Consider the following 27,034-nt stretch of genomic DNA (forward strand, 5'->3'; position numbering starts at 1 on the left):
TCATTAAAAATAAACATAACCTGCATTTCTCTAATAATTAGTGATATTGTGCATCTTTTCTTGTGCCTGTTAGCCATCTGTATATCTTCTTTGAAAAAATGCCTATTCAGATTTTTTGCCCATTTTTTGATTGGGTTGTTTTTTTGACATGGAGTTATATGAGCTTTGTATATTTTGGATATTAACCCCTTATCCATAATATCATTTGCAACTATTTTCTTCCATTCTATAGGTTGTCTTTTCATTTTTGTCAATGGTTTCCTTTGCTGTGCAAAAGTTTTTCAGTGTAATTAAGTCCCATTTGTTTATATTTGCTTTTATTTCTTTTGCCTTAGGAGACTGATCCAAGAAGATACTTCTGTGCTTTATGTCGAAGAGTGTTCTGTCTACGTTCTCTTCTTGGAGTTTTATGGTTTCCGTTCTTACACTTAGGTCTTTAAATCATTTTGAGTTTACTTCAACAATGAGCTATCACCTCACATCTGTCAGAATGGCTGTCATTAAAAAGTCTACAAATAACAAATGTTGGAGAGGATGTGGAGAAAAGGGAACCCTTGTACACAGTTGGTGCAGCCATTATGGAAAACAATATGGAGGTTCCTCAAAAAACTAAAAATACAGCCAACATATGATCCAGCAATTCCACTCCTGGGTATATGTATCCAGAAAAAACAGAAACTCTCAGAAAGAAGCATGCACCCCAGTGTTCATAGCAGCACTGTTTATAATAGCCAAGACATGGAAGTAAACCAAGTGCCCATAAAAAGATAGTTGGATTAAGAAGATATTCATATATATATATATATATATAGGCACATAATTATATATAATGGAATATTACTTAGTCATAAAAAAGAAATACTGCCATTTGCAGCAACATGGATGGACCTATTACGCTTAGTGAAATAAGTCAGACAGAGAAAGACAAATACAGTGTGATATCACTTATATGTGGAATCTAAAAAAATAATACAAATGAATATATATGCAAAACAGAAGCAGACTCACAGACATAGAAAACAAACCTATATTTACCAAAGGAGGAGGGACAAATTAGGAGTATGAGATTAACATATTCAAACTACTATGTATATAGCTCAGGGAGATCAGTTCGGTGCTTTGTGACCACCTAGAGGGGTGGGATAGGGAGGGTGGGAGGGAGACACAAGAGGGAGGAGATAGGGGGATATATGTATATGTATAGCTGATTCACTCTGTTATAAAGCAGAAACTAACACACCATTGTAAAGCAATTATACTCCAATAAAGATGTTAAAAAAGAAAAAGAAAACAAAAAAACTACTATGTATAAAACAGTAAGCACCAAGGATATACTGTATAGTACAGAGAATTACAGCCATTAATCTTGTAATAAACTATACTGGAGTATAATCTACAAAAATACTGAATCACTATGCTGTACACCTGACACTAACACAATATTGCAAATCAACTATAGTTCAATTTTAAAACATTTGAAAAAATAAACATAATCTAAATACTGAATCCTAATTGATGACATCATTCTACATTATGTAGTGTAGAAGAGTACTAATACTGATGTCTGCAACTTACTTTGAAATACGTCAAAAAATAAGGTGGGGGCTTCTCTGGTGGCGCAGTGGTTAAGAATCCGCCTTGCAATGCAGGGGACACGGGTTCGAACCCTGGTCTGGGAAGATCCCACATGCCGCTGGAGCAACTGAGCCTGTGAGCCACAACTACTGAGTCTGCGAGCCACAACTACTGAGCTTGTATGCCACAACTACTGAAGCCCACGTACTGCAGCAAGAGAAGCCACCTCAATGAGAAGCCCGCGTATCTCAACGGAGACCCAGTGCAGCCAAAATTAAATAAAATTAAAAAAAAAAAAAAAAAAACTTCTACCTATTTTAAAAAAAAAAAAATAAGGTGGATTTGTGGATGAACTGATGGATGTATAAATGAATAGATTGATTATAAATATGTGATAAAACAAAAACATCTAAGTATTGGGTATAGGGAGTTCATTATGCATTATTTTCAACATTTCTGTATGATGGAAATCTTTCATAGAAAATTTGCAAAAAAAAAAATGTAGTCTTGTAGTAAGGCGTGCCACATCTGAATTACACAGGATTAACTTCAGATTCTTTTGTCACTTGTCCTGAGAGTTAGAAATCTCACTCCAATGTCTTCTCAGGCTGCCTCTTTCTCTCCTTGCTTTCTGTCCCTGGAACTAAAAGTTCTGGTTCTTTTTTAATGCCTTATGCCATGACGTATTCATCTAAACATTGAACGTGCTATAAATAATGAGTTCCCAGAATGCTGGCACTGCAGAGGAGATGATTCTCAGGAATTTCCAAGGTTGAACAAGGTTGGATGGCTAAGACAACCTGGCTCTGTTGAGAATTTTCCTCAGAGCCTCCTTCACTTCCTTGCTCCTCAGGCTGTAGTTGAGAAGGTTCAACATGGGGATCACTGTTATGTAAAACACAGACACCACCCAGTCCTCCTCCGAGGACTGGCCAGAGTCATGTCTCAGATACATGAAGATGAGGGTCCCAAAGAAGAGTGACACTGCAGTGAGGTGAGAGGCACACGTCCAGAAAGTCTTGGCCCGGCCTCCTGCAGAGGGAATCCTCATAACGGCCAAGATGATGGGCAGGTAGGACACCAAAATCACCACCATGCAGGCAGGGATGACAAAAATGGCAAACACAATAATTACCACTTCCTGAGTGTAGCTGTCCCCACAGGTTATCTTTAAGAGAGGAGGGAGGTCACATAAAATGAAGTCAATCTCATTGGTTCCACAAAAGGAGAGTGTGAAAGCTGAGACCTTCCACACCAAGGCGCTGAAGACACCAGCAACGTAAGCCCCCCCCAACACACACACACACACACAACCCAAACGGGCCTTCCTCCTCATGATAGTGACATAAAGCAGGGGTCAGCACACGGCCACATAGCGGTCATAGGCCATGAGGGCCAGGAGGTAGCAGTCAATGGAGCCAAAGAAGGTAAAGAGAAAGAACTGGACAGCACAGAGTGTGTAGGATAAAGTGGCCCTGTGCTCCAGCAACACAGCCATCATCAGAGGCACAGTGACAAACGAGTAGCAGATGTCCATGAACGAGAGGTGACTCAGAAGGAAGTACGTGGGGCTGTGGAGTCGGAGATCCACGCGGATCAGGATAATCATGCCCAAAGGGGTGATGAGATAGATAAATAGAAACAGGAGGAAGAGAGGTAGTGCCCATTCAGGACAGTCAATGAATGCCATGAGGAGGAATTTGGTCACCAACGTGAGGTTCTCCTCTACCATGAAGCGAGAGGCACCTGAGAAGGCTAGGATGAGAGCAAGTTAGGGAACTATAAGTAGGAATTAACTGTATTTCTAGGTTACATGTATTGAACAAGTGCTATGGACAAAACATGCCAGGGGCTACATGGGGCTTCAGAGATGCCTGGTCTTAACTCCTACTTCTAAGGGACTTCTGTGACATGTCAAGAAAACTGATGTGGGGAAACATTTTCAGAATAGGAGTGCTTTTTCTCCCACTTTTTATGGCTAACTACCTGTGTGAGCCCCTGCAGTCAGATGACCACAGAACCAAACTTTCCCTATCGCTCCAATAGGGGCTGATACATGGGGTCCTGTCTACCATGGAAATATCCATCTCAGCACTCTGTCCCTTTTTCTCTATGACCATACCTCCTCCCTTATTTCAAACCCTCTTCATCTCTTGCCTGGATCAAAACAAGAGCCATATAGCTAACAGCTCCCGCTGCCCTCAGACTTGCTTCTTGCCAACTTTTTTTTTTTAACATTTTATTTTTGTTGTTGTTGCTTATATGTGCTTTTTATTGTGAGTTTTAAAAATTTTATTTATTTTTTTATACAGCAGGTTCTTATTAGTTACCTATTTTATACATATTAGGATATATACGTCAATCCCAATCTCCCAATTCATCCCACCACCAACCCCGCCCCCGCCCCGCCCCTGCTTTGCCCCTTGGTGTCCATACGTTTGTTCTCCTCACTGTGACCAGAGAGATATTTCTAAGACTTTCTCATCCCCCTGTTAAAAATCCAGTCATGGCGCCCCATCAAGGATAGGATATTCTTTAGACTCCTCAGTGTGTTGGGGAAAGCCCTCCAGGGGGTCTCCCCCACTTCCTTCCTCGTGTCCCTTTCTTACGCCTCACTGCCTGCACCTTCAGCCACGCTTCTCTCCAGCCACCTGAATTGTTTACAGCTTTTCTAATGCCCCACATTCATTCACATCTCTGTGCTTTCCGCAGGCCACCCCTTCTGCTGAAACACCTTGTCTTTCCCATCCTCAGGGTCCTGCCCAACTCCTATACCACCTTCAGACCTCAGCTCAGATCCTACGTCCCACAAGAAGTCTCCCTTGAGTCTGTCTTCCCTGGTCAGGGTATGTGCCTCTGGAGCTCAGCACAGTGTAAAGCCTCAATATGTTTTGGGGGAATAAAGTTATCAAATGAGATATAAAGCATATTGCAAAGAGAAAGGCATTGTGCAAATCTTCAAGGGATTATGTTTGTTTTGTTTTGTTTTGTTTTTTTGCGGTACGCAGGCCGCTCACTGTTGTGGCCTCTCCCGTTGCGGAGCACAGGCTCCGGATGCGCAGGCTCAGCGGCCATGGCTCACGGGCCCAGCCGCTCCGCTGCATGTGGGATCTTCCTGGACCGGGGCACGAACCCGCGTCCCCTGCATCGGCAGGCGGACTCTCAACCACTGTGCCACCAGGGAAGCCCCGGATTATGTTTATTTTTATGAAAATATTTAAAAACAGAAGCTGTCTGAAGTCTTAAAAACCCAATAAATTGATGAATATTCACAGAGACCATAAGCCATCCTTGGACTTACCCTACAATTCTCAACATAACAGTGCGCTTCCTTGACAGAAAGCTGTTGTCTTAATTAGATCCTCTTAGTTTACCAAAAATCCATTTTAAAAGAACAGATATTTTCTTTAATAACAGAGAACATATATACAGACACTATTCTAATGATTTATGTATTAAGTCATTTAATTCCCACATTCACTTCTTGAGGTAGGAACTATTTCCCCCCATTTCACAGATGAGGCAACTGAGACAGACTTTAAGTAGCTCAATCTTGTGTCCAAGATTGCACAGCTAGCAAATGGTGGAACTGCCATGAAGAGCAAAACTGTACACAGAAGCACTATTTACCTTAAAACAGGATTTTACATACATCACATGTCTATTCCAATAGTCTAAGAGGACCCAGAGAATGTCTGCCTTTAAGTAGACGCATGAATACCAGCACTGCAGTCTATTCATATCCGAAGGCGGATGGGGACTCTTGTGCTAATGGATAGAAAGTCCTTTGGCAGAGTTGCAGTGCAGGGCGGTAGAGAAGATATTTGATCATCTTTAAAGCATTAGACTTTGACAGCTAGGCCAGTGTTGCACTGACATGTTGGAGAAAATGGTAAATAAAAGACATTGGATCTGGTGACCTGAACTGAGCATGAACCAAGAGGACCAGGACAGTTTTCTCACCTGAATTCCACGTCACCTTTACCTGGCCAGTCCTCTTCGCCCTTTGTCCACTATTTTTCCCTTGTCTCTAAAAAATCGTTTCTTTTCCACTGCTTGGAGAAGTATCCTAAGGGTCTGGGGAGAGAAAACTGGGCTGGGTAGCAGGAGGTCTGGGTGGATATTGTCCTCCCAAATCTGCTCAGTTACGACACTGAGCAAGTTACTTAATCTCTCCAGGCATTGGTGTCCTTCTCCCTCCCCCTACAATCTACACACACACACACATTAGTGAATCAACTTGGGGACAGTAATGTCACAGCTGCCTGAATGCCAGTCCCTGCCTATATCACCCTCAAGTCCCTTGCCAGTTCTGGTCAGTCAAACACTTTCTTCTCTCTCTTCCCTTAATCTTTCTGTTTCCATGACTTGCTAAACCTGGTTAACATGCATTCCTCACTCTGTTTTTTGTTCAGTTCCAGGCTAGGAGAGCAGAGATTGGAGAAAAGCCTCGTCATATGGGCTCTGGACTCCAATGCAAATCCCTTTTGGCGAAGATACCAATAGTCTCTGAAAGTCTGAAGTCCCCAATCAATGGCTGATGTGGTCTCTAAGGAAAGGCAACTGTTACTCGGATTCTTAACAAGACTCCCGGTCTCAGTCCCAGCTCCCAAAGCCTTTCAACACACCCACTAAGTGGGGTCTAAAAAGCCTAAATCCCAGTTCTACACAGTCCCTCGATGAGTGAGATGTCTCTGGCTTTAACTTCTCTGTCAGAACAATGTCAGAAACTGTGCCTTCCTCCGTGTGGCCACATCCTGGAAGGAATAAGGGTGCTTTGTGAACGCAAGGCTTTATCACATTGCTCAGAAGGACACAGTGGAGACTCTACACAGAGACCTCAACAAGACACATCATGTCTTCTAAGTGTGCCCTCTCTGGAAGTCAGGTGTTTCACTGTCTCCTCTCCCCTCCCCACCCTTCTCCCCCCGCTTTAAAAGCAAATGAAATCACAGGGAAAACAAAAGCCTGAGATGTTGCTCAGAGGAGAAGCTGGCATATCCTTTTTGTTGGCATGGCCTTTGCCATCTCTCTGCATCTTTAACACAGCAGTATTGCTTTAGCCCCAAATTCAGAAGCATTTTGTTAAGCCATTGAATTTCAAGATGGCTCAATTCAGAAAAGGAAATAAGGAAGATGGGGAAGAACAGAATAATTATAGAATAATTGTTTTCTTGGACAATTATGCAAACCAAGAGAAAATGAGACCATATCGGTCACTGATTCATCACGGTGCTAAGCGTTCTAAATGAAGAGCAGGAGACACAAAACGAAACAAATCGCTGTAAAAGAGAAAACACAATGCCAGTCTACAAGGACTATGCAAACTAGCAGATCACATAATAATTCATCCTACAGATAACAGGTACTAAGCTCATAAGTGAGGTGTAGTCCAGGTGCCATGGGGAGTCAGAGTAAGGCAAGATTACTTATAGATGGGGTAGATCAGGGAAGGCTTCCCAGCGGACATGGACTTTGGCAGGCAGTTTGGATGGAAGTGAGGGGTGGGAGAATGATGGGCAAAGCTCTTCAGGAAGGGGGAGCAGCGTGAGTGAATTCACAGGGACAGGAAAGCCCAGGGGCTACTCCTGGGGCAATGAGCGGGGTTTTGGCCACAGTACAGGATGGTATTAGGCAAGTCCAGGACTAGGGTGAGGTGAGTGAGGCACTCACCTCGGATTCAAAAGTTAAGGTGGCACCAAAACCTTTAGTAAACAAGGTAAATAACCATATAATATTATCAAAAATAAAAATCAATGCAAAAATCTCTATGATGAATAAAATATCAAAATTTTCAGAACAATTTTTTTTTTTTTTTAGATTCCATATATATGTGTTAGCATACGGTATTTGTTTTTCTCTTTCTGACTTACCTAGGGGCAGGACAAGAATAAAGACGCAGATGTAGAGAATGGACTTGAGGACACAAGGAGGGGGAAGGGTAAGCTGGGATGAATTGAGAGAGTGGCATGGACGTATATACACTACCAAACGTAAAATAGATAGCTGGTGGGAAGCAGCCTCAGGGAGATCAGCTCAGTGCTTTGTGTCCACCTAGAGGGGTGGGATAGGGAGGGTGGGAGGGAGACGCAAGAGGGAGGGGATATGGGGATATATGTATATGTATAGCTGATTCACTTTGTTATACAGCAGAAACTAACACACCATTGTAAAGCAATTATACCCCAATAAAGATGTTAAAATAATAATAATAAAATAAAACAAATTGAATGAAAATACAGGTACAGAATAAAAATATATATATATCAAAATTTTAAATAAAGAGCACCAGTATTACTGATTCTCCTTTTGCCTCAGTCTCCGTTACAGTACAGCATAGCGCTGGTACCCTACGCTTGAAAAGGAGGGTGAGACCAACGGCTTCCAGGGCACAGGCTTAACAAGTGCCTTTTAATGGACATTCCATTTCTTTCCTCTCTACCCTCCAGTTAGGAAAAGAAAATGTAGGAAAGTCAACCTAATAAGATCTAATACTTGCAGAGTAACTTTAACTATTTCCAAGTACTCTCTTCATCTTCACAAGACCCCTGTGGGATTGAGAGAGATAACAAATTCCTCCTCTGTACTGATGAGGAAACACGGCAAAGAAAGGCCCAAGGTCACGTAGTTACCTGGTGAGCGGACTAGAAATTGTGTCGGTCCTGGTTGCTAATGGACTCTGCCTATGCCACAGGCCCTACAGCCCAAGAGGACATATTTTTATGACCACACGTACATCCACATCCACGCCCAGCGCTCACTGGACGAGGACGAGGTGAGTCCTCTGGGCTATGCTGTATTAACAAATGACCTTAAAACCACAGTGACTTAACACAATACATTTAAATTTACCCATGGAAACGCCAGTGTGGGATAGGTAGTCCTCCTCTGTCTTGCAGCTAAGCCATTTTGTACAGCTGAACTTCAAGACTGCTAGTGCAGGGGAGGACAGGGAAAGATCAAGCAGGATGACACTAAGGACCAGGCCTGGTCTGCCTCCCTCCCACCTACATCACAGTGACCTGAACCCAGTCACAGGGGTTCAACATTACTGCCTACCTAACCTAGAGGATGTAGGGAAGCGCACAGATATTTGTGCAAACAAATATTTGGGCTGAAATCTCTGCCACGCCCCTCACCTTCTGTGCATCTTTTGTGCAGGAGAAAGTCTAGAACCCACCCCAGAATTTCCAAGGACAGTCAAGGGCTCACTCCTGCGTGTGCGTGGCTCTGTTTTCCTGTTTCCGCTAAAGTGTTATTTACACTCGTGCCCACTTCCCATTACTTCTCACCCTTTCCAGTACCACAACATGCCAAGCATGAAGCATGGCCTTTTGTCTTTATCCTTCACTCTCTAAAGCAAAATTAACACAGTGCGTTTGTTTGGGTAGCTGACTTTTAATAAAAATATTGTAGAGAACTTAAGAGGTTCATAATACTTCACAGATTAGGGAGAAAATTAGAATTGAATAATTGATGTCATTGTGCTACAAATTCCCCCAGCCATTTCCGTCACAAGGAATTTGTCTCTGGCTGTTCCTGGCCTCCACCTTAAGCCTGCCTGCTGCTATAGGACCCGTATCTTTCTCTGCTGAGATCATCTTTCATTTGTATTTCTCTTCTTCCAATTCCCCAATCTTCCAAATCCCTATCTAGTCCAATCTACTGGGAGAAGGCTCAAAATTCTTTGTATATTGTTATGCATGATAATCTGAGTCTTTAATACCCAAATACCTTCCATTTAGACCGTATATTAGAGTTTCTTAAATTCCATAATCCAGATGCCCTTTAAGATGTTTTCCTCAACAAAAGGAAATGTCTCTCTTCAATAGAAAAAAATTAGGTCAAACTACAGCTAGCATTTAACTTTTTTTTTTTTTTTTACTTTTAACATACAAAATAATGATTTAGTGCTCAAAGATGCCTTAGAAACTGGGTTAAATAATGAAAACTGTCTTTACTAAATAATTTCTTGGAGGCTTTCGTGTGATGATATACTTTATAAATCTCCAAAATGAAGTACGTATTGTGCAGCAATTCTCAAAAGTATTTGACAATGGAATGTTTACTAGGCTACTCTTGTGTACAAACACCCACAAATTCAGTGACACACAAGAATAAGCATTTGCTCTCACATTCATAGGTTCCAGGATTTGGTTTATCAAGGCTGGGCTGGGCTAGCTTAGCCAAGCTGCAGCTTGGTTCCTGATTTGTTTCACATGTCTCTCACCATCTTTGGGTCAGCAAGCTACTGAAGACATGTTCTTCTAACAGTGGCAGAGGCCCAAGTGAGCAAAGTTCCATTATCAAAATACATTCAAGTCTTTGCTTACATCTGGTCTGCATGTCTGTCAGCCAAAGAAAGTCACATGGTCAAGCTCAACAATCTCGAGCAGGGGAGTATATTCTATTCACAGTGGAAGAGGAGTTTTCAGAACACTTTTCCCTATCATCCATAAATACTCAAGTCCTACCACCGAACCACATCCAAAATACATTCATCACCACCTGAGATCACCCACCCACAGGAGCCTCTACAAAGTACAAGTCATGCCTTGGTATCCGTGGGGGATTGCTTCGAGCACCTGCCCCGAATACCAAAATCCCCAAACACTCAAGTCCCATAGTTGGCTCTCTGTATTAGTGATTCCATACTCATGGTCCCACAGTCATGAATTCAGCCAAACGTGGACCCTGTAGTCCTGTAGTATGTACTGAAAAATAGTTACGTATAAGTGGACCCCTGCAATTCAAACCTGTGTTGTTCAAGGGTCAGCTGTACATCGTTGGGATCAAAGTTTAGGATCTTGTGATCTCTATCAGCCCAGATGCAGCTCCCCTTGGTCTAAAGAATTATGAACTAAAAAGACAAGTTATCTGCCTGCCCTACAAACACCGTGCAGGATAACCACGGTAAACACACCCATTAGGAAAAAGGAAGGATGGTAGGCACATGGCAGGCACTGGTCCCTAGGAATTCTGAGATCCTACTGGGCAAATATTGCCATGTCCCCCTACCCTGGGGTATGAAATGTGCCTTGTTAGGCCATGAACCTTCTCCTTGGTGGAGATAGGGCACCCCGGGTGGGTGTCCCTCAGGGCTCTTAGAAAATATCATGACCATTAGATCTTTCTCATACCCCAAAGTACTTTAATCCTAAATATAGATAGCTTCTATTTTAGCCTTTTCTCTTTCATTTGGTATTCTCTAACCACTTAGAGTTTACCAGAGAGAGGACATGGTAAATTTTGGTTAAGAATATAGATCCTGGTATCAGACCGTCCGGGTTGGAATCCTGGCTCCTTCACGTTCTACCTGTGTGATCTTGGGAAATATGCATAATCTCAGTGTGATTCGACTACCTCATCTGTAAATTGGGAATAATAGTACCAACTTCATAAAGTTATGGAGCAAATCAAATGAAAGTGACATGAGTGAGAGACATAAAGCCACTCTTCAGTAAGGTATCTGATCTTCACTATCAGAAGAGTGTTTCCCAGACCTCTTCCCAAATTCAACCTTTCTTCCTACTTCCTGTCTGAATCTTTACACATTCAATGACATTGCAGAGTTCCCACGAGCTGGTTACTTTAAGATAGTAGTAAACTTTCCATCTGGGTTTTAATGAGGGTAAATCTCACTAATAATAATTGTGAAGCCACAGAAATAGCCAACATCCCTGAGGGACCATGAAGTACCATGCAAAGCACTTTACATGTAACTTCTCACTTAAAAACAAAATTATAAAGCACTCAGACAAAATGTGACATTTCTAATCATATAAGGAAATATCCTCATAGATGATAAAGCAATCTTTGGTTGGTAGTTCTCGTAAATTCATTATGCAATTGTCATCTCATCATCTCCCTATCCCATTTTGCTCTCTCTATGCTAGCTCAGTGTTAATGTTACTGCTGATGTCAGTCTTCCCTGTTGTTAACATTACACAATTTAATTTAAAATCTTTATCAGTATTTCTTCCCATTAAAATACGGAATTTCTTTGTTGACATTCTGCCTCTGTCTTGCATTGCTTTCCCTGGAGGCAGGCTTTATGGGAAACTCCTTACTGGAAGATACTCTACCTCTGGGGGGCTGGTTCCATGCCTCCTGTGCTGCAACCACTTGCAAATGATAACGATAGCCCAGAAGATTAGTACAACAGAGGAGGTGTTTGATGAGCATTTTGCAGAACTATGAAGATAATTAGTACAACTTGGCTTTATTAAGAGGTTTCCTCAGGGCCTCCTCCTTCATGTCCTTGTTCCCCAGTCTATAAAATCAGAAAGTGCAGCCGGGAGCTTACAATTGTGTAGAACTTGGTCCCAGCCTTTTCCCCTTCCAGAGACTTTCCTAAATCATTGCGTACATAAAATAAAGCTCAAGTCGCAAAGCTCAGCCCTACTGTACTTAGTAAGAGGCAAAGGTAGAGCAGGTCTTTGCCTGGTGACCTGATGTTTAGATGGACTTGTCAATGAACAGCTAAGTGAACAGGATCACAGCTAGTCTGGTCAGAATCATATAGAAAGCAAATCATATATCATAACAGAAATCATATAGAGAAAAATTATATATAGCAGCAGCTGCTAGAGGAAGCTACCTCCCAGGTCTGTGCCAATAGCAATGGGAGGTCACAGAAAATAAAATCAATTTATAATTTATAATTGAGGGAGATGAAGAAGGTGAAATGCATAGATAGAATTGCATTTGTCAAACCCTCTAAACTCCGCCATCACCAGCTTCTGCTAAACCTCCTGAGAGTCATGATGGTGGCGAAAAGCAGAGGTCAACAGTGGCCACAAAATAATCGTAAACACATCTGAAAATCTAACTAATGTTTCCAAAGATGAGGTCCTAGGTTCACTCAAGTAATATTTTGGGATTTTAAGCACTGGATTTTACATCAATTCCCACTGTAAAAATTGAATAAACAGAAACCTCAGTTAAATAAAGTTGAGAGACCAGAAAGGGGAGCTCTCATGCCCTGTGATGACAGCAGAGCCCAGCAGGAAGAAGAATGATGCCTCTTTCCTGGAACTTAATATAGTCATTCAGACGAATCAACCTCATTTCTCTGACTCGTATCTGCTAGTTCATATGCTTGTCGGTAAAGGCCAGGCTCAACATTGGATGAAAACTGCTAATAGGGAAAATCCTAAAAAGTCTCTAGAATTTCACCTGGGAGACCAGCCCACTAACTTATTATATGAACAGGCTTAGTCAATCGCTAGGGGGCTTTGTCAAGCAATTCCTGGGCTTTCCCAAAGCCTGTTGATTGGAACAAAATTCAGGCTTGCGTTCACAAGAAATCTGATGAACCTTTTCATGGTTATTACAATTAACTTCAGATTATATTTAAAGAAAGTTCTGGTCTTCCTTCAGATGTTGATTCCACCTGAGTAGCGTTTAACTCTATGTCTATTAATGGGCTGAACCAGGACCTTCCCCTTCTAGTCAAAAGGACCAGGATGGAATGGGAAACTATATCAACTCCAGATTTAGTTAATCTGGCAAACCAGCTCTCTCATACTCTAGATGAGTCATCTCAATAGAAGACCAATAAAGTTCTTAATCTTCAACTCCAGTGAATGAAGGCTCCTAAATGAAACCAAAACTCTCTTAGCTTCTGCTATTGCATAGAGTCAGGACACTGGAAAAAGAATGGTACAAATTTAAGTCTTAGGCACCTTCAGCCCTCTCACCAGCCTTTCTGATGTTCTCCCAGATCTCCACGATGAGGCTCCAAAGACTACAGGGCCTCTTCCCAATCCTCCCTCTTAAGTGTCTTGGAGAAACATTTCTCCAGATTGGAGATGAATCTCTTCCGATCCTAACTGACACCAAAGGCACACTCTCAGTGCTCAAGCCAGCTGTTGTAAAGCAACCCCTGCCTCGAATAGTGGAGATCTTCAACGAACCTCAAAACGTTCCTGTCTCTGAACCTATCCACTTTTGTTTAGGCCCTTTGAGCGATACCCACCATCTTCCCCTTAGTTCCTCCACCTCTGTCCATTTATTAGGCCGAGACTTCTTAAAGAAGTATCATGCCAGAATTCCTTTCTCCCAAAGGGGGAAGATAATTCTAGAATTTGACAGTAGTCATCAAAGTAACCAACCAGGTGAATTAAATGATACTTTGACATCTTTTATTTGTTGTGTTTCTGACAACACTAGAGCTGATTCTGTAAACACTGATCATTTGTCTCTATTAAATCAGCTACCGCTTTCCTTAAGAGCAAAATCTCCAACTGATGTTGGCAAAATTCGTAGCACGCCTCCCATCAAAATTCTAATAGACCCCTCAGTCTTCCCAGAATTAACCACACCCTACAAGTAAAGGAGCCCTTCAAGGCATAAATCCCATAATAGAAGATCCCAAGGCTTGAAGCCTCTTTATCCCTTGTACTAGTCCCTGTTAACACTTGCATTTTACTGGTGAGAAAGCCTAAGGGCTGAGTTTTGGTCCTGGACAAACCTCCAGGTTTGTCCAGGACCTTAAAGCAATAAACAACATTGTCAATGGAATATTACTCAGTCATAAAAAGGAATGGAACTGGGTCATTTGCAGAGACTTGGATGGACCTAGAGACAGTTATACAGAGTGAAGTAAGTCAGAAAGAGAAAAAAAATATCATATATTAATGTAAATATGTGGAATCTGAAAAAATTGGTATAGACGATCTTATTTACAAAACAGAAATAGAGACACAGACATAGAGAACAAATGTATGGATGCCAAGGGGGAAGGGGGTGGGTGGGATGAATTGGGAGATGGGGATTGACATATATACACTACTGATACCGTGTATAAAATAGATAACTAATGAGAACCTACTGTATAGCTCAGGGAACTCTACTCAGTGTTCTGTGGTGACCTAAATGGGAAGGAAATCCAAAAAAGAGGGAATGTATGTATATGTATAGCTGATTCGCTTTGCTGTACAGTAGAAACTAACACAATATTGTAAAGCAACTATACTCCAATAAAATTTTTTCTTAAAAAGAGCTGAGAAGTTAAAAAAAGAACATTGCTATCCCTCAACACCTTGTTTTTCCTACCCTCATATGTTACAAACATCCATTCCCACTGGAAGTAAATTCTTTACTGTAATTGTTTTATGCAGTGTATTCTTCAGTACTCCAGTTCACGAAGCTAGAAAATACCTTTCTGCCTTCACTTGAGGAGAAAACCAATTCACCTGGACAGTAATGCCTCGGGGTTATACTGAGAGTCCTTCTTATTTTTGCAAATCCTGAAGGCTGATTTGGATGATGTAAAGTTCCCTAGAGGCTCTACTTTGTTACAATATGTGGATGATTTGCTTCCCTGCTCTCCTTACCAGGCATCCTCACAGGAGGTCAGTATGCACTTAGTTTTAAGGGGATAGAAGGTCGCCGAAGAAAAATTGCAGTTTGCCCGAACCCAAGTTCAACATTTAGGGCATCTGATATCAGAACAAGGGCTACATCTAGATCCAGATAGACTTCATGGTGTCCCAAGTTTCCCAAAACCCAAAACTAAACACTAACTCTGAAGTTTTCTCAGCTGGTTTGTTATTGCTGAAATTGGATTACAATTTCTCTTTTATGGCCAAACCTCTATGTGTTTTATTCAATAAAAACAACCCTGACTCAATTTTATGAGAAGAACTGAATGATATAGGCTTCAAGGTCTTAAGGCCTTAAAGGAAAGTTTGATGAACCCACCTGCCCTTGGGCATCCCAATTTTCAGATTTCCTTTTTCCTTTTTCTTAATATGAAAAGGAAGGAAATGCCCTTGGAGTACTCACCCAAGAAAACAGGGACCATCCTTGACCCCTAGGGCATTATAGCCAGCAACTGGACCCAGGGACCAGGGATATGACCCTTCCCTTAGAGCCACTAAGGCCACTGCCCTTCCGGTTGAGGCCACTGAGAAAATCATGTGGGTTCTCTGTTAACCATTTTTGCACCTCATGCAGTAGAATCTTTCCTGAATTCTCACCACACCCAACAATTTTCAGCCATCCATCTCACCTCCTATGAAGTCCTTTCATTAACTGCCCCTCACATAATTCCTTTATGTTTTAATAATCTTAACCTGACTACTCTCCTCCCCTTTGACACTGACAGAGTACAATATCTGTGATGGCCTAACACTGACGGACCACCTCCTCATGATGAGTTACAGGAAATTCCATGGAGTAACACTGACTTCCCATGGTTCACTGATGGTTCTTATTTCAAAGGTGACAACAGCAAATATTGTGCTGGATATGCTGTTACAACTCCTTTTGATATTGTTGAAGCAGCATCTTTATCTATGGCTACTTCAGCCCAGCACACCAACCTATATGCTCTTATACAGACCTGTACTTTAGACAAGGACAAAACTGCCAATATTTTTATTGACAGTAAATACACTTTCGGAGTAGCTCATGATTTTGGAATGTTGTGGAAGCAACACGGCTTCCTTACTTCCAGTGGAAATAAAATTAAAATTGGCCCCTATGTTCAGGAATTATTGAATGTAATGTTTTTACCTGCCACTTTAGCTATCATTAAGATTCTGGGGCATTCTAAACTCGACTCTCTGGAAGTGAGCTGCTATTTCAGCAAGGAATGCTGCCCTTAAAGCGACCAATAGGGGCCAAACTCCATCATGGTCCAAAGAGTTATTGTCCCGAATGATAACTTAGAAAAACTGGCTAGAGATGCTGAAAAATTGGCCTCAAAAAAGGAAAAACAAAACTGGAAATTTAACAATTGTTGGTTTGATAAAAAGAGAAAGCTGTGGTTTAAACCAAATAACAACCAAGTCCTACCAGACACTCTAAAGTTCCCAATCCTCACCACTGTACACGTATTAAACCACTGGCCTACTGACAAAATGATAGTCTTCATGAATCAGTATCAGTGGGGAAATATTAGCAAAGCCCCCATAGTGCTTACCTCACTTGTCTCACTTGTCCAAAGTACAACACAGGAAGCCTGTTCATACTGCTCCTGGACTTTTTTAACCTCCTAACAGACCATTCAAGCTCTGGCAAATGGATTTCACACAACTTCCTCTGAGTAATAGATATAAATATGTTTTAGACATGGTCGGCATGTTTTCACGCTGAACAGAAGCTTTTCATTGCAGACAAGCTACTGTCTCTTCTGTGGCTAAAGTTCTTTTTGGAAAAGATCATCTCTACATGGTGAACTCCTCTTGAATTTCACAGTGATTGAGGAACCCACGATAGTAGCCAAGTGCCTTAAAAGTCTGTGCTGTTTGGCCAGTTTTACAACATTTTCACTTCACCGCTCTCAATCTTCTGGTTTAGGTGAACACACAAATGGCATTATTAATACTCAGTTGGCAAAATTTGTAGAGGCCCTCCAAATTCCTTGGCCCAAAGCATTGCTGTTGGTCCTTCTAAATCTTATATCTACCTCTTTAGGAACTCATAAACTCTCACCCTTTGAGATAGCCATGGGATGCCCAATGTACTTACCCACAACAGATAGATGGAGAGATAGTCTATTATGGCAAAGGCCTAATTGCTTCTATTAAAGATAACTATGTTTTGGTAGAGCAATTTTTTACAATGCGACCTTGGGAGAAAAAGACCTTAAGCATCGTACCTTGCAACCTGGAGATTTTGCCTACTGTAGAAGACACCTCCAGAAGAATTCTCTTCAACCTCATTGGAAAGGCCCCTATCAGACACTGCTAACCAACTCTCGTGTCACTAAGCTCCAAGGAACTGACCCCGGGATTCATGTGACATACCTAAAGAAAGCACCAAACACTGACTGGATCTGCATATCATCTGGTGACCTAAAAGTAAAGATTTCCTGGAATTGAAGCAGACAACATCTGATGAGACAGCTTTCCCATGATATCTAGACCAGGCCTGTTGGAAGTTTCTCGCCAAAACTTTGATGATGACATAATGCTTCAGATGATCTCCCATGTCTATGATCTTGATAACACATAAACTTCAGATAAAAAGTACCTGAGAGGGCTTCCCTGGTGGCGTAGTGGTTAAGAATCCGCCTGCCAATGCAGGGGACACGGGTTCGAGCCCTGGTCCGGGAAAATCCCACATACTGCCGAGCAACTAAGACTGTGTGCCACAACTAGTGAGCCTGCGCTCTAGAGCCCATGAACCACAACTACTGAAGCCCACCTGGCTAGAGCCTGTGATCCACAACAAGAGAAGCCACAGCAATGAGAAGCCCTCACACTGCAACGAAGAGTAGCTCTCACTCACCACAACTAGAGAAAGCCCACTCACAACAATGAAGACCGAATGCAGCCAAAAATATAAATAAATAAGTTTATCAAAAAAAAAATGTACCTGAGAGTTCTCCCTCCTACCCCTTCCTGTTACTCAAATGTGACCTTAATAGATTTCCAATTTGTGCATTTTCCCTCCAACATGAGATACTACACCCAGGAAAGATCTTTCTTGACATTGGGGGGGTGGGGGGGAGGAAGCCTCTGAAACTAGAAAACCTTACTCTTGATCAGTGATATATTCAGAGAAAGACCTTGATCAAAAGGGGGAAAGGAAAAAAATTAACAAACAGAAACTTCAATTAAATAGAGTTGGGAGACCAGAAGGGGGAGCCCTCACATCCTGTAACAATAGCAGAGCCCAACAGGAAGAATAAAGACCCCTCTTCTTTCCTAACAAGGACTCAGCCAATGAAAAGTCATGGACTTTTTGTTTACTATAAGCCTCCCAACTCCCTCTTCCCCTCTATAAAAGCATTCTCTTCATCATGTGGGAACTTGCACACACTCACCATGGTTGCAGACCCCGAATTGCAATTCTCTGCTGATCCCAAATAAATCCACCTTTGCTGGAGAAATATCTGGCAGTCTATTTTTTTCAGGTTAGCACCACCATCCAATACCTTGTTTTCCTTATAGCCCTGTTTTACCTCCATGATTCAGGAAGCAGTGATTACTTGTCATGCACTTTCCCTTCAGGAGTGGGCCTGATACATCCTGAACTAAAGGAACCAATTAAATGTCTAAAAATAGATTTTTTTAATACATTAAAGAAAAAATAGTCTTGACATTAAAGCTTTTAATTGTAAGAAAGACTGTGTTAAAAATAAGATGTTTTCCTTGGAGTTTCTCAAGATGAATCTTTTCATGTAAAGAGCAATCCTGGAAGTCAGGAAGCAGAGAGTTTATACCATGTGCCTAAAATTCACACTATGATAGTCATTTTCTTACTTAAAAGGGGAAAAAGACTGTAATGTAAGCTCTGACAGTTGACTTTTCTTTTTGTAATGCAAGTATCTGACTTTAAGCTTTGATTGCTGAGGCATCCACTTCAAAGATGCATCAGCTTCAATGAAGGCTATCTGGAATAAACACATCGCCCCCCACCTCATGAGCCTCCTTTGTTTTAGAGATCCTAAATGTTGATGTGGTCATTTGGGCCAATGTTTTTTCCTCTCTTTTTTCTATCTTCCCATGCTTTAAATTCCCACTATTATGTTTCAAATTCCCACTATTATGTTTCAAATTCACTAATAAAGAGCAATCCAGGGAAACCCTAGACCCCCACCCTTAACCTCAATAAAAGCAGATCCCCAGGCCTGTTCTCAAGCTCTCTTTCTATCTCTACTGGAGGCTTCCCTGTGTGCCCCCTGGCGTGCCTTGTACACTCCAGGGCTTGCAAATAATAGACTGTTTTTGTCTTCAAAGTTTCCTAATGGTTATTGCTAGAGGGTGTCTTGCCATCATAATAAGAACCACAAGGGTTGCTCCAGTTGTAACAATTGTTTGCAAAGGGGAACATCAGTGAGAAGTTCACTGGGCCCCCAGGCATTTCTCGGGATAGCATTACTATCAATAGGCTGAGACCAGCACAAAACAAAGATATTATCAGTAAGCAAAGGAGAATAAACTCAGAGTATATCCTGATTAGATTATAGATGGTGTCTGGATCTTAAGAAGGGCCCCAGGCCCCAATACCCTCCAACCCCAGATGAGTCCCAGAGAGGGTCACTATAGGTGATAAAAGCCACCACCTCATTTTGTAGAAGAATCTGGAAGAGAAGATACCTGTGCCTCACTTCCTAGGGTAATGGCAAGGCTTCTAGGGATTTTTCTATATCCAACATCGCAGCAGAAAAACATGTCAGCAATGGTCAATGGTTGACGGAGGCAGAGGGACCAAGAGTGACTTCACAGAATCCTGACACTTCAGTATAAAAAAACTGATGATGTATTCATCAATTATGAAACAACTGTTAGAAAACCAAAGACACTTTAGAACCATACAAAGAGAATACGAAATATACATCTCTTAAGAGAGAAGCCAAGGCTGGGCCAGGGGCAGCAGTGGATACAATCACATGACATAAGAACCAGGAAGCACCAGCTCCCTCTGCACAGAAGAAAGTGAGAACAGAGGAATTCGTTGTACTAAATATCCTACCCACAGTGCCAGGATGATACATAAAAGCCCTGGGAACTTGGATCCCTGTCAGGTGGGAAGAAGGTAATAAAGAGGAGAGAGAATTTTGAATTGACTGAGTTTAAATCCTGAATGGGCCATGTTTACAACTGAAAGTGACTGAGTTGCCTTCGATTGGAAAGAATTCATCTTTCTTTTGCCTTCGGTGGAAAAAATGAGTTCAGTTATAATGAAATATTAAGAAGTTATTTTTGTTGCACCCTGGTATTGAAACTGTAAATTATAAAACTATTAGAAATGCCAGCAGCAGGGACAAGAATCATAAACCCAAGTTAAGAGACACACACACAAAATAAATATCTGTTTAATAAAAGCTCAAGACAAATAAACAAAGAGAATGATAAAATTTAAAGAATAACAGAAGGAAATTTCCTTTTGCTTGAAAAAGTATCTTAAGCTTTCAGGTCCGAAGAGCTCACCAAGATCTTGACACCAACATTGAAAATTAGATATGCTTCTAGGTGCAAGGATAAAATGAATACATTACACACTAATGGAGGATAAAAAAAAAAAAAAAAGACAAGTGATCTATATGGGACCAAGAAGTAGACCGTCATCAAATTTTGCATCTACTCTAATGAATACCAGACGTCAAAGAAAAGAAAAATGTCTACAAATTTCACATAAAATCATTTTGAGTCTAGAACTCAATTCCCAACCAAACTGTCATTCAAATATGAATTAATCATACAAGACACATTCTCTGACCACAAGATAAGGACCACAGAAATTAACAAAAGTCCAGCCAAAAAGAATATCGACCATTCTGACACATTGAAATAGCCTGTTTATTTACACTCAAGATAAAGTGGGACTCATCTTCAAACTGTTTAGAAATAACTGACACTGATAATTATATACTAAAACCTGTGAATTGTACCAACAACGGTAAAAGGGAAAAACTCTATTTGTAAATACATTTATTAGACTATGTGGGCAATTAAAATAAATGAAACACGCTGCAAGCAAATACTCACACACACACACACACATACATATGCACACACAGCCAAAAGAATCTAGAAGAAAGTTAAGAATAAATAAATAAATAAATACAGCAAAAGTAGAGAGTATTAATACATAAGACAAATTTTTTAATGGACCCGATAAATAAAACCAGGAGCTGACTCTTTAAAATGATCAGTACAACAGAAAACACTGCCAGGCTTTCGAATAAAAAACAGACAGAAAACAAAACAAATAAATGCCATTAGGACTGAGAAATGAGAAAAACACAGTTTGTAGAGGTAATTTTAAATTATGAGAAAGAACAGTTCGTACGTATCACACTGACAAAAAATTAAATATGGCCAGGAGTTATGTATATCAATATGGCTAAATCTCAAAACCATTATATTGGACAAATTGTTAGAGATGTGAACATTATGAACATTAGGGCAGCTTAGATGTGAAGTTTTAAAACTTTATTATAAAGACATAAATATGTAGTAAAAATAGAAAAGCAGGTATGGGAATGTTAACAACAAATGCAAGATAGTAGTTACCCCTGGTAACTTCCATATATACGTGTTAGCGTACGTACGGTATTTGTTTTCCTCTTTCTTACTTCACTCTGCATGACAGTTTCTAGGTCCATCCACCTCACTACAAATAACTCAATTTGGTTTCCTTTTATGACTGAGTAATATTCCATTGTATATATGTACCACATCTTCTTTATCCATTCATCTGTCGATGGACACTTAGGTTGCTTCAATGTCCTGGCTATTGTAAATAGAGCTGCAGTGAACATTGTGGTACATGACTCTTTTTGAATTATGGTTTTCTCAGGGTATATGCCCAGTAGTGGGATTGCTGGGTCTTATGGTAGTTCTAATTTTAGATTTTTAAGGAACCTCCATACTGTTCTCCATAGTAGCTGTACCAATGTACATTCCCACCAAAAATGCAAGAGGGTTCCCTTTTCTCCACACCCTCTCCAGCATTTATTGTTTCTAGATTTTTTGATGATGGCCATTCTGACTAATGTGTGAGGTGATACCTCATTGTAGTTTTGATTTGCATTTCTCTAATGATTAGTGATGTTGAGCATCCTTTCACGTGTTTCTTGGCAATCTGTATGTCTTCCTTGGAGAAATGTCTATTTAGGTCTTCTGCCCATTTTTGGATTAGGTTGTTTGTTTTTTTGATAATGAGCTGCATGAGCTGCTGGTATATTTTGAAGATTAATCCTTTGTCAATTGCTTCATTTGCAAATATTTTCTCCCATTCTGAGGGTTGTCTTTTCTTCTTGTTTATGATTTCCTTTGCTGTGCAAAAGATTTTATGTTTCATTAAGTCCCATTTGTTTATTTTTGTTTTTATTTCTATTTCTCTAGGAAGTGGGTCAAAAAGGATCTTGCTGTGATTTATGTCATAGAATGTTCTGCCTATGTTTTCCTCTAAGAGTTTTATAGTGTCTGTCCTTACATTTAGGTCTTTAATCCATTTTGAGGGTTTTTTTGTGTATGGTGTTAGGGAGTGTTCTAATTTCATTCTTTTACCTGTAGCTGTGCAGTTTTCCCAGCAACACTTATTGAAGAGACTGTCTTTTCTCCATTGTATATTCTTGCCTCCTTTATCAAAGATAAGGTGACCAGAGCTTCCCTGGTGGCGCAGAGGTTAAGAATCTGCCTGCAAACGCAGGGGAAACAGGTTTGAGCCATGGCCCAGGATGATCCCGCCTGTCATGGAGCAACTAAGCCCATGCACCACAACTACTGAGCCCATGTGCCATGACTACTGAAGCCCACGTGCCTAGAGCCCATGCTCCGCAACAAGAGAAGCCACTGCAATGAGAAGCCTGCACACCACAATGAAGAGTAATCCCTGCTCACCGCAACTAGAGAAAGCAACAAAGACCCAGTGCAGCCAAAAACAAATAATAATATAAAATAAATTAATTTTAAAAAAAGATAAGGTGACCATTGTGTGTGGGTTTATCTCTGGGCTTTCTAACCTGTTCCACTGATCTATATTTCTGTTTTTGTGCCAGTACCATACTGTCCTGATTACTGTAGCTTTGTAATATAGTCTGAAGTGAGGGAGCCTGACTCCTCCAGATCCAGTTTTCTTTCTCAAGATTGCTTTGGCTATTCGGGGTCTTTTGTGTTTCCATACAAATTGTGAAATTTTTTATTCTACTTCTGTGAAAAATGCCATTGGTAGTTTGCTATGGATTGCATTGAATCTGTAGATTGTTTTGGGGAGTATAGTCACTTTCACAATGTTGATTCTTCCACTCCAAGAACATGGTATATCTCTCCATCTATTTGTGTCATCTTTAATTTCTTTCATCAGTGTCTTATAGTTTTCTGCATACAGGTCTTTTGTCTTCTTTGGTTGGTTTATTCCAAGGTATTTTATTCTTTTGGTTGCAAAGGCAAATGGGAGTGTTTCCTTAATTTCTCTTTCAGATTTTTCATCATTAGTGTATAGGAATGCAAGAGATTTCTGTGCATTAATTTTGTATCTTGTTACTTTACCAAATTCATTGATTAGCTTTAGTAGTTTTCCGGTAGCATCTTTAGGATTCTCTATGTATAGTATCATGTCATCTGCAAACAGTGACAGTTTTACTTCTTTTCCAGTTTGGATTCCTTTTATTTCTTTTTCTTCTCTGATTGCTGTGGCTAAAACTTCCAAAACTATGTTGAATAAGAGTGGTAAGAGTGGGAAAACTTGTCTTGTTCTTGATCTTAGTGGAAATGGTTTCAGTTTTTCACCATTGAGGATGATGTTGGCTGTGAGTTTGTCATATATGGCCTTTATTATGTTGAGGTAAGTTCCCTCTACGTGTACTTTCTGGACAGATTTTATCATAAATCAGTGTTGAATTTTGTTGAAAGCTTTTTCTGCATGTATTGAGATGATCATGTGGTTTTTTTCCTTCAATTTGTTAATATGGTGTATCACATTGATGATTTGTGTATATTGCAGAACCCTTCTATTCCTAGGATAAACCCCACTTGATCAGGGTGTATGATCCTTTTAATGTGCTGTTGGATTCTGTTTGCTAGAATTTCGTTGAGGATTTTTGCATCTATGTTCATCAGTGATATTGGCCTGTAGTTTTCTTCTTTTTGTGACATCTTTGTCTGGTTTTGGTATCAGAGTGATGGTGGCCTCGTAGAATGAGTTTGGGAGTATTCCTCCCTGTGCTATATTTGGAAGAGCTTGAGAAGGATAGGTGTTAGCTCTTCTCTAAATGTTTGATAGAATTTGCTTGTGAAGCCATCACAAGCTTTTGTTTGGCTTTTGTTTGTTGGAAGATTTTTAATCACAGTTTCAATTTCAGTGCTTGTGATTAGTCTGTTTATATTTTCTGTTCTTCCTGGATCAGTCATGGAAGGTTGTGCTTTTCTAAGAATTTGTCCATTTCTTCCAGGTTTTCCATTTTATTGGCATACAGTTGCTTGTAGTAGTCTCTCATGATCCTTTACATTTCTGCAGTGTCAGTTGTTACTTCTTCTTCACTTCTAATTCTATTGATTTGCATCTTCTCCCTTTTTTTCTTGATGAGTCTAGCTAGTGGTTTATCAATTTTGTTTATCTTCTCAAAGAACCAGCTTTCAGTTTTATTGATCTTTGCTATTGTTTCCTTCATTTCTTTTTCATTTATTTCTGATCTGATCTTTATGATTTCTTTCCTTCTGCTAACTTCGGGGTTTTTTTGTTCTTCTTTCTCTAGTTGCTTTAGGTGTAAGGTTAGGTTTGAGATGTTTCTTTTTTCTTGAGGTAGGATTGCATTACTATAGACTTCCCTCTTAGAACTGCTTTTGCTGTATCCTATAGGTTTTGGGTGGTTGTGTTTTCGTTGTCATTTGTTTCTAGGTATTTTTTATTTCCTCTTTGATTTCTTCAGTGATCTCTTGGTTATTTAGTAGTGTATTGTTTAGCCTCCGTGTGTTTGTATTTTTTACAGATTTTTTTCCTGTAAGTGATATCTAGTCTCATAGCATTGTGGTCAGAAAAGATACTTGATATGATTTCAATTTTCTTAAATTTACCAAGGCTTGGTTTTTGACCCAAGATATGATCTATCCTGGAGAATGTTCCATGAGCACTTGAGAAGAAAGTGTATTCTGTTGTTTTTGGATGGAATGGCCTATAAATTTCAACTAAGTCCATCTTGTTTAATGTATCATTTAAAGCTTTTGTTTCCTTATTTATTTTCATTTTGGATTATTTGTCCATTGGTGAAAGTGAAGTGTTAAAGTCCCCTACTATGACTGTGCTACTGTCAGTTTCCCCTTTTATGGCTGTTAGCATTTGCCTTATGTATTGAGGTGCTCCTATGTTGGGTACAGAAATATTTATAATTGTTATATCTTCTTCTTGGATCAATCCCTTGATCATTATGTAGTGTCCTTCTTTGTCTCTTGTAATAGTCTTTATTTTAAAGTCTACTTTTTCTGATATGAGAATTGCTACTGCAGCTTTCTTTTGATTTCCATTTACATGGAATATCTTTTTCCATCCCCTCACTTTCAGTCTGTATGTGTCCCTAGGTCTGACGTGGGTCTCTTGTAGGCAGCATATATATAGGTCTTGTTTTTGTATCCATTCAGCCAGTCTATGTCTTTTGGTTGGAGCATTTAATCCATTTACATTTAAGGTAGTTATCGATATGTATGTTCCTATTACTATTTTCTTAACTGTTTTGGGTTTGTTATGGTAGGTCTTTTCCTTCTCTTTTGTTTCGTGCCTAGAGAATTTCCTTCAGCATTTGTTGTAAAGTTGATCTGGTGGTGCTGAATTCTCTTAGCTTTTGCTTGTCTCCCTATACAGCTTTTGAATGAGAAGAAAGCACACTGCAATTAACAAGTTAAAAGGATTTTCATAACATAAAGCCAACTAGTAAGTTGCAGAAAATGATATGAAATATCATTTAAAATAAGTAAGTAAATTTTTAATGAGCATAAAAGGATTCATACAAAAGTAACAAGTTACCTCTGGGTGTTGAGTTTGGGAGGCAGAGGGAAAAGAGGAAACCACTCTCCCCTATTTACTTCATATATTTATGTATCTTTTCATTTTATTACAACAAAATATATTTTTTGTAATAAGCAACCCAGTAAAGTCCTTAAAAGAAAGAGAGTACCTTATATCACCTCACACCAGTCAGAATGTCCATCATTAAAAAATCTACAAACAATATATGCTGGAGAGAGTGTGGAGAAAAGGGAACCCTCCTACACTGTTGGTGGGAATGTAAATTGATACAGCCACTATGGAGAACAGTATGGAGGTTCCTTAAAAATCTAAAAATAGATCTACCTCACGACCCAGCAATCCCACTATTGGGCATATACCCTGAGAAAACCATAACTCAAAAAGATTCATGTATCATAATGTTCATTGCAGCTCTATTTATAATAGCCAGGACATGAAAGCAACCTAAGTGTCCATCGACAGATGAATGGATAAAGAAGATGTGGCACATATATACAATGGAATATTATGCAGCCATAAAAAGAAACCAAATTGAGTTATTTGTAGTGAGGTGGCTGGATTTAGAGTTTGTCATACAGAGTGTAGTAAGTCAGAAAGAGAAAAACAAATACCATATGCTAACACATATATATGGAATTAAAAAAAAATGGTTCTGAAGAACCTAGGGGCAAGACAGCAATAAAGATGCAGGCATAGAGAATGGACCTGAGGACACCGGGAGGGGGAAAGGTAAGCTGAGACAAAGTGAGAGAATGACATTGACATATATACATTACGAAATGTAAAATAGAAAGCTAGTGGGAAGCAGCTGCATAGCACAGGGAGATCAGCTGGGTGCTTTGTGACCACCTAGAGGTGTGGGATAGGGAGGGTGGGAGGGAGGGAGACGCAAGAGGGAAGAGATATGGGGATATATGTGTATGTACAGCTGATTCACTTTGTTATACAGCAGAAACTAACACACCATTGTAAAGCAATTATACTCCAATAAAGATGTTAAAAAAAAAAGAGAGAGTAACTTAAAACAAAAATC

At 40.1% G+C, this 27,034-nt stretch overlaps 1 protein-coding gene and 1 long non-coding RNA gene across 2 annotated transcripts in view; both read right to left on the reverse strand.

The window, feature by feature from the left end:
- Positions 1 to 16,601, reverse strand: part of LOC137231232 (uncharacterized) — a 32,704-nt gene extending 16,103 nt beyond the window's left edge. Inside the window, exon 1 of the long non-coding RNA XR_010946412.1 lies at positions 16,508 to 16,601. This is a non-coding gene — a long non-coding RNA (uncharacterized lncRNA). The remainder of the gene's footprint in view (positions 1 to 16,507) is intronic.
- LOC137231231 (olfactory receptor 9Q1-like) lies at positions 2,366 to 3,307 on the reverse strand. Its single transcript, XM_067751741.1, is given in 1 exon segment — positions 2,366 to 3,307. A coding segment is annotated over 1 exon segment (942 nt).
- Positions 16,602 to 27,034: the final 10,433 nt, after the last annotated feature.

Source organism: Pseudorca crassidens, chromosome 9 (genome assembly GCF_039906515.1).
Source record: "Pseudorca crassidens isolate mPseCra1 chromosome 9, mPseCra1.hap1, whole genome shotgun sequence".
In the NCBI taxonomy this organism is placed as follows: Eukaryota; Metazoa; Chordata; class Mammalia; order Artiodactyla; family Delphinidae; genus Pseudorca; species Pseudorca crassidens.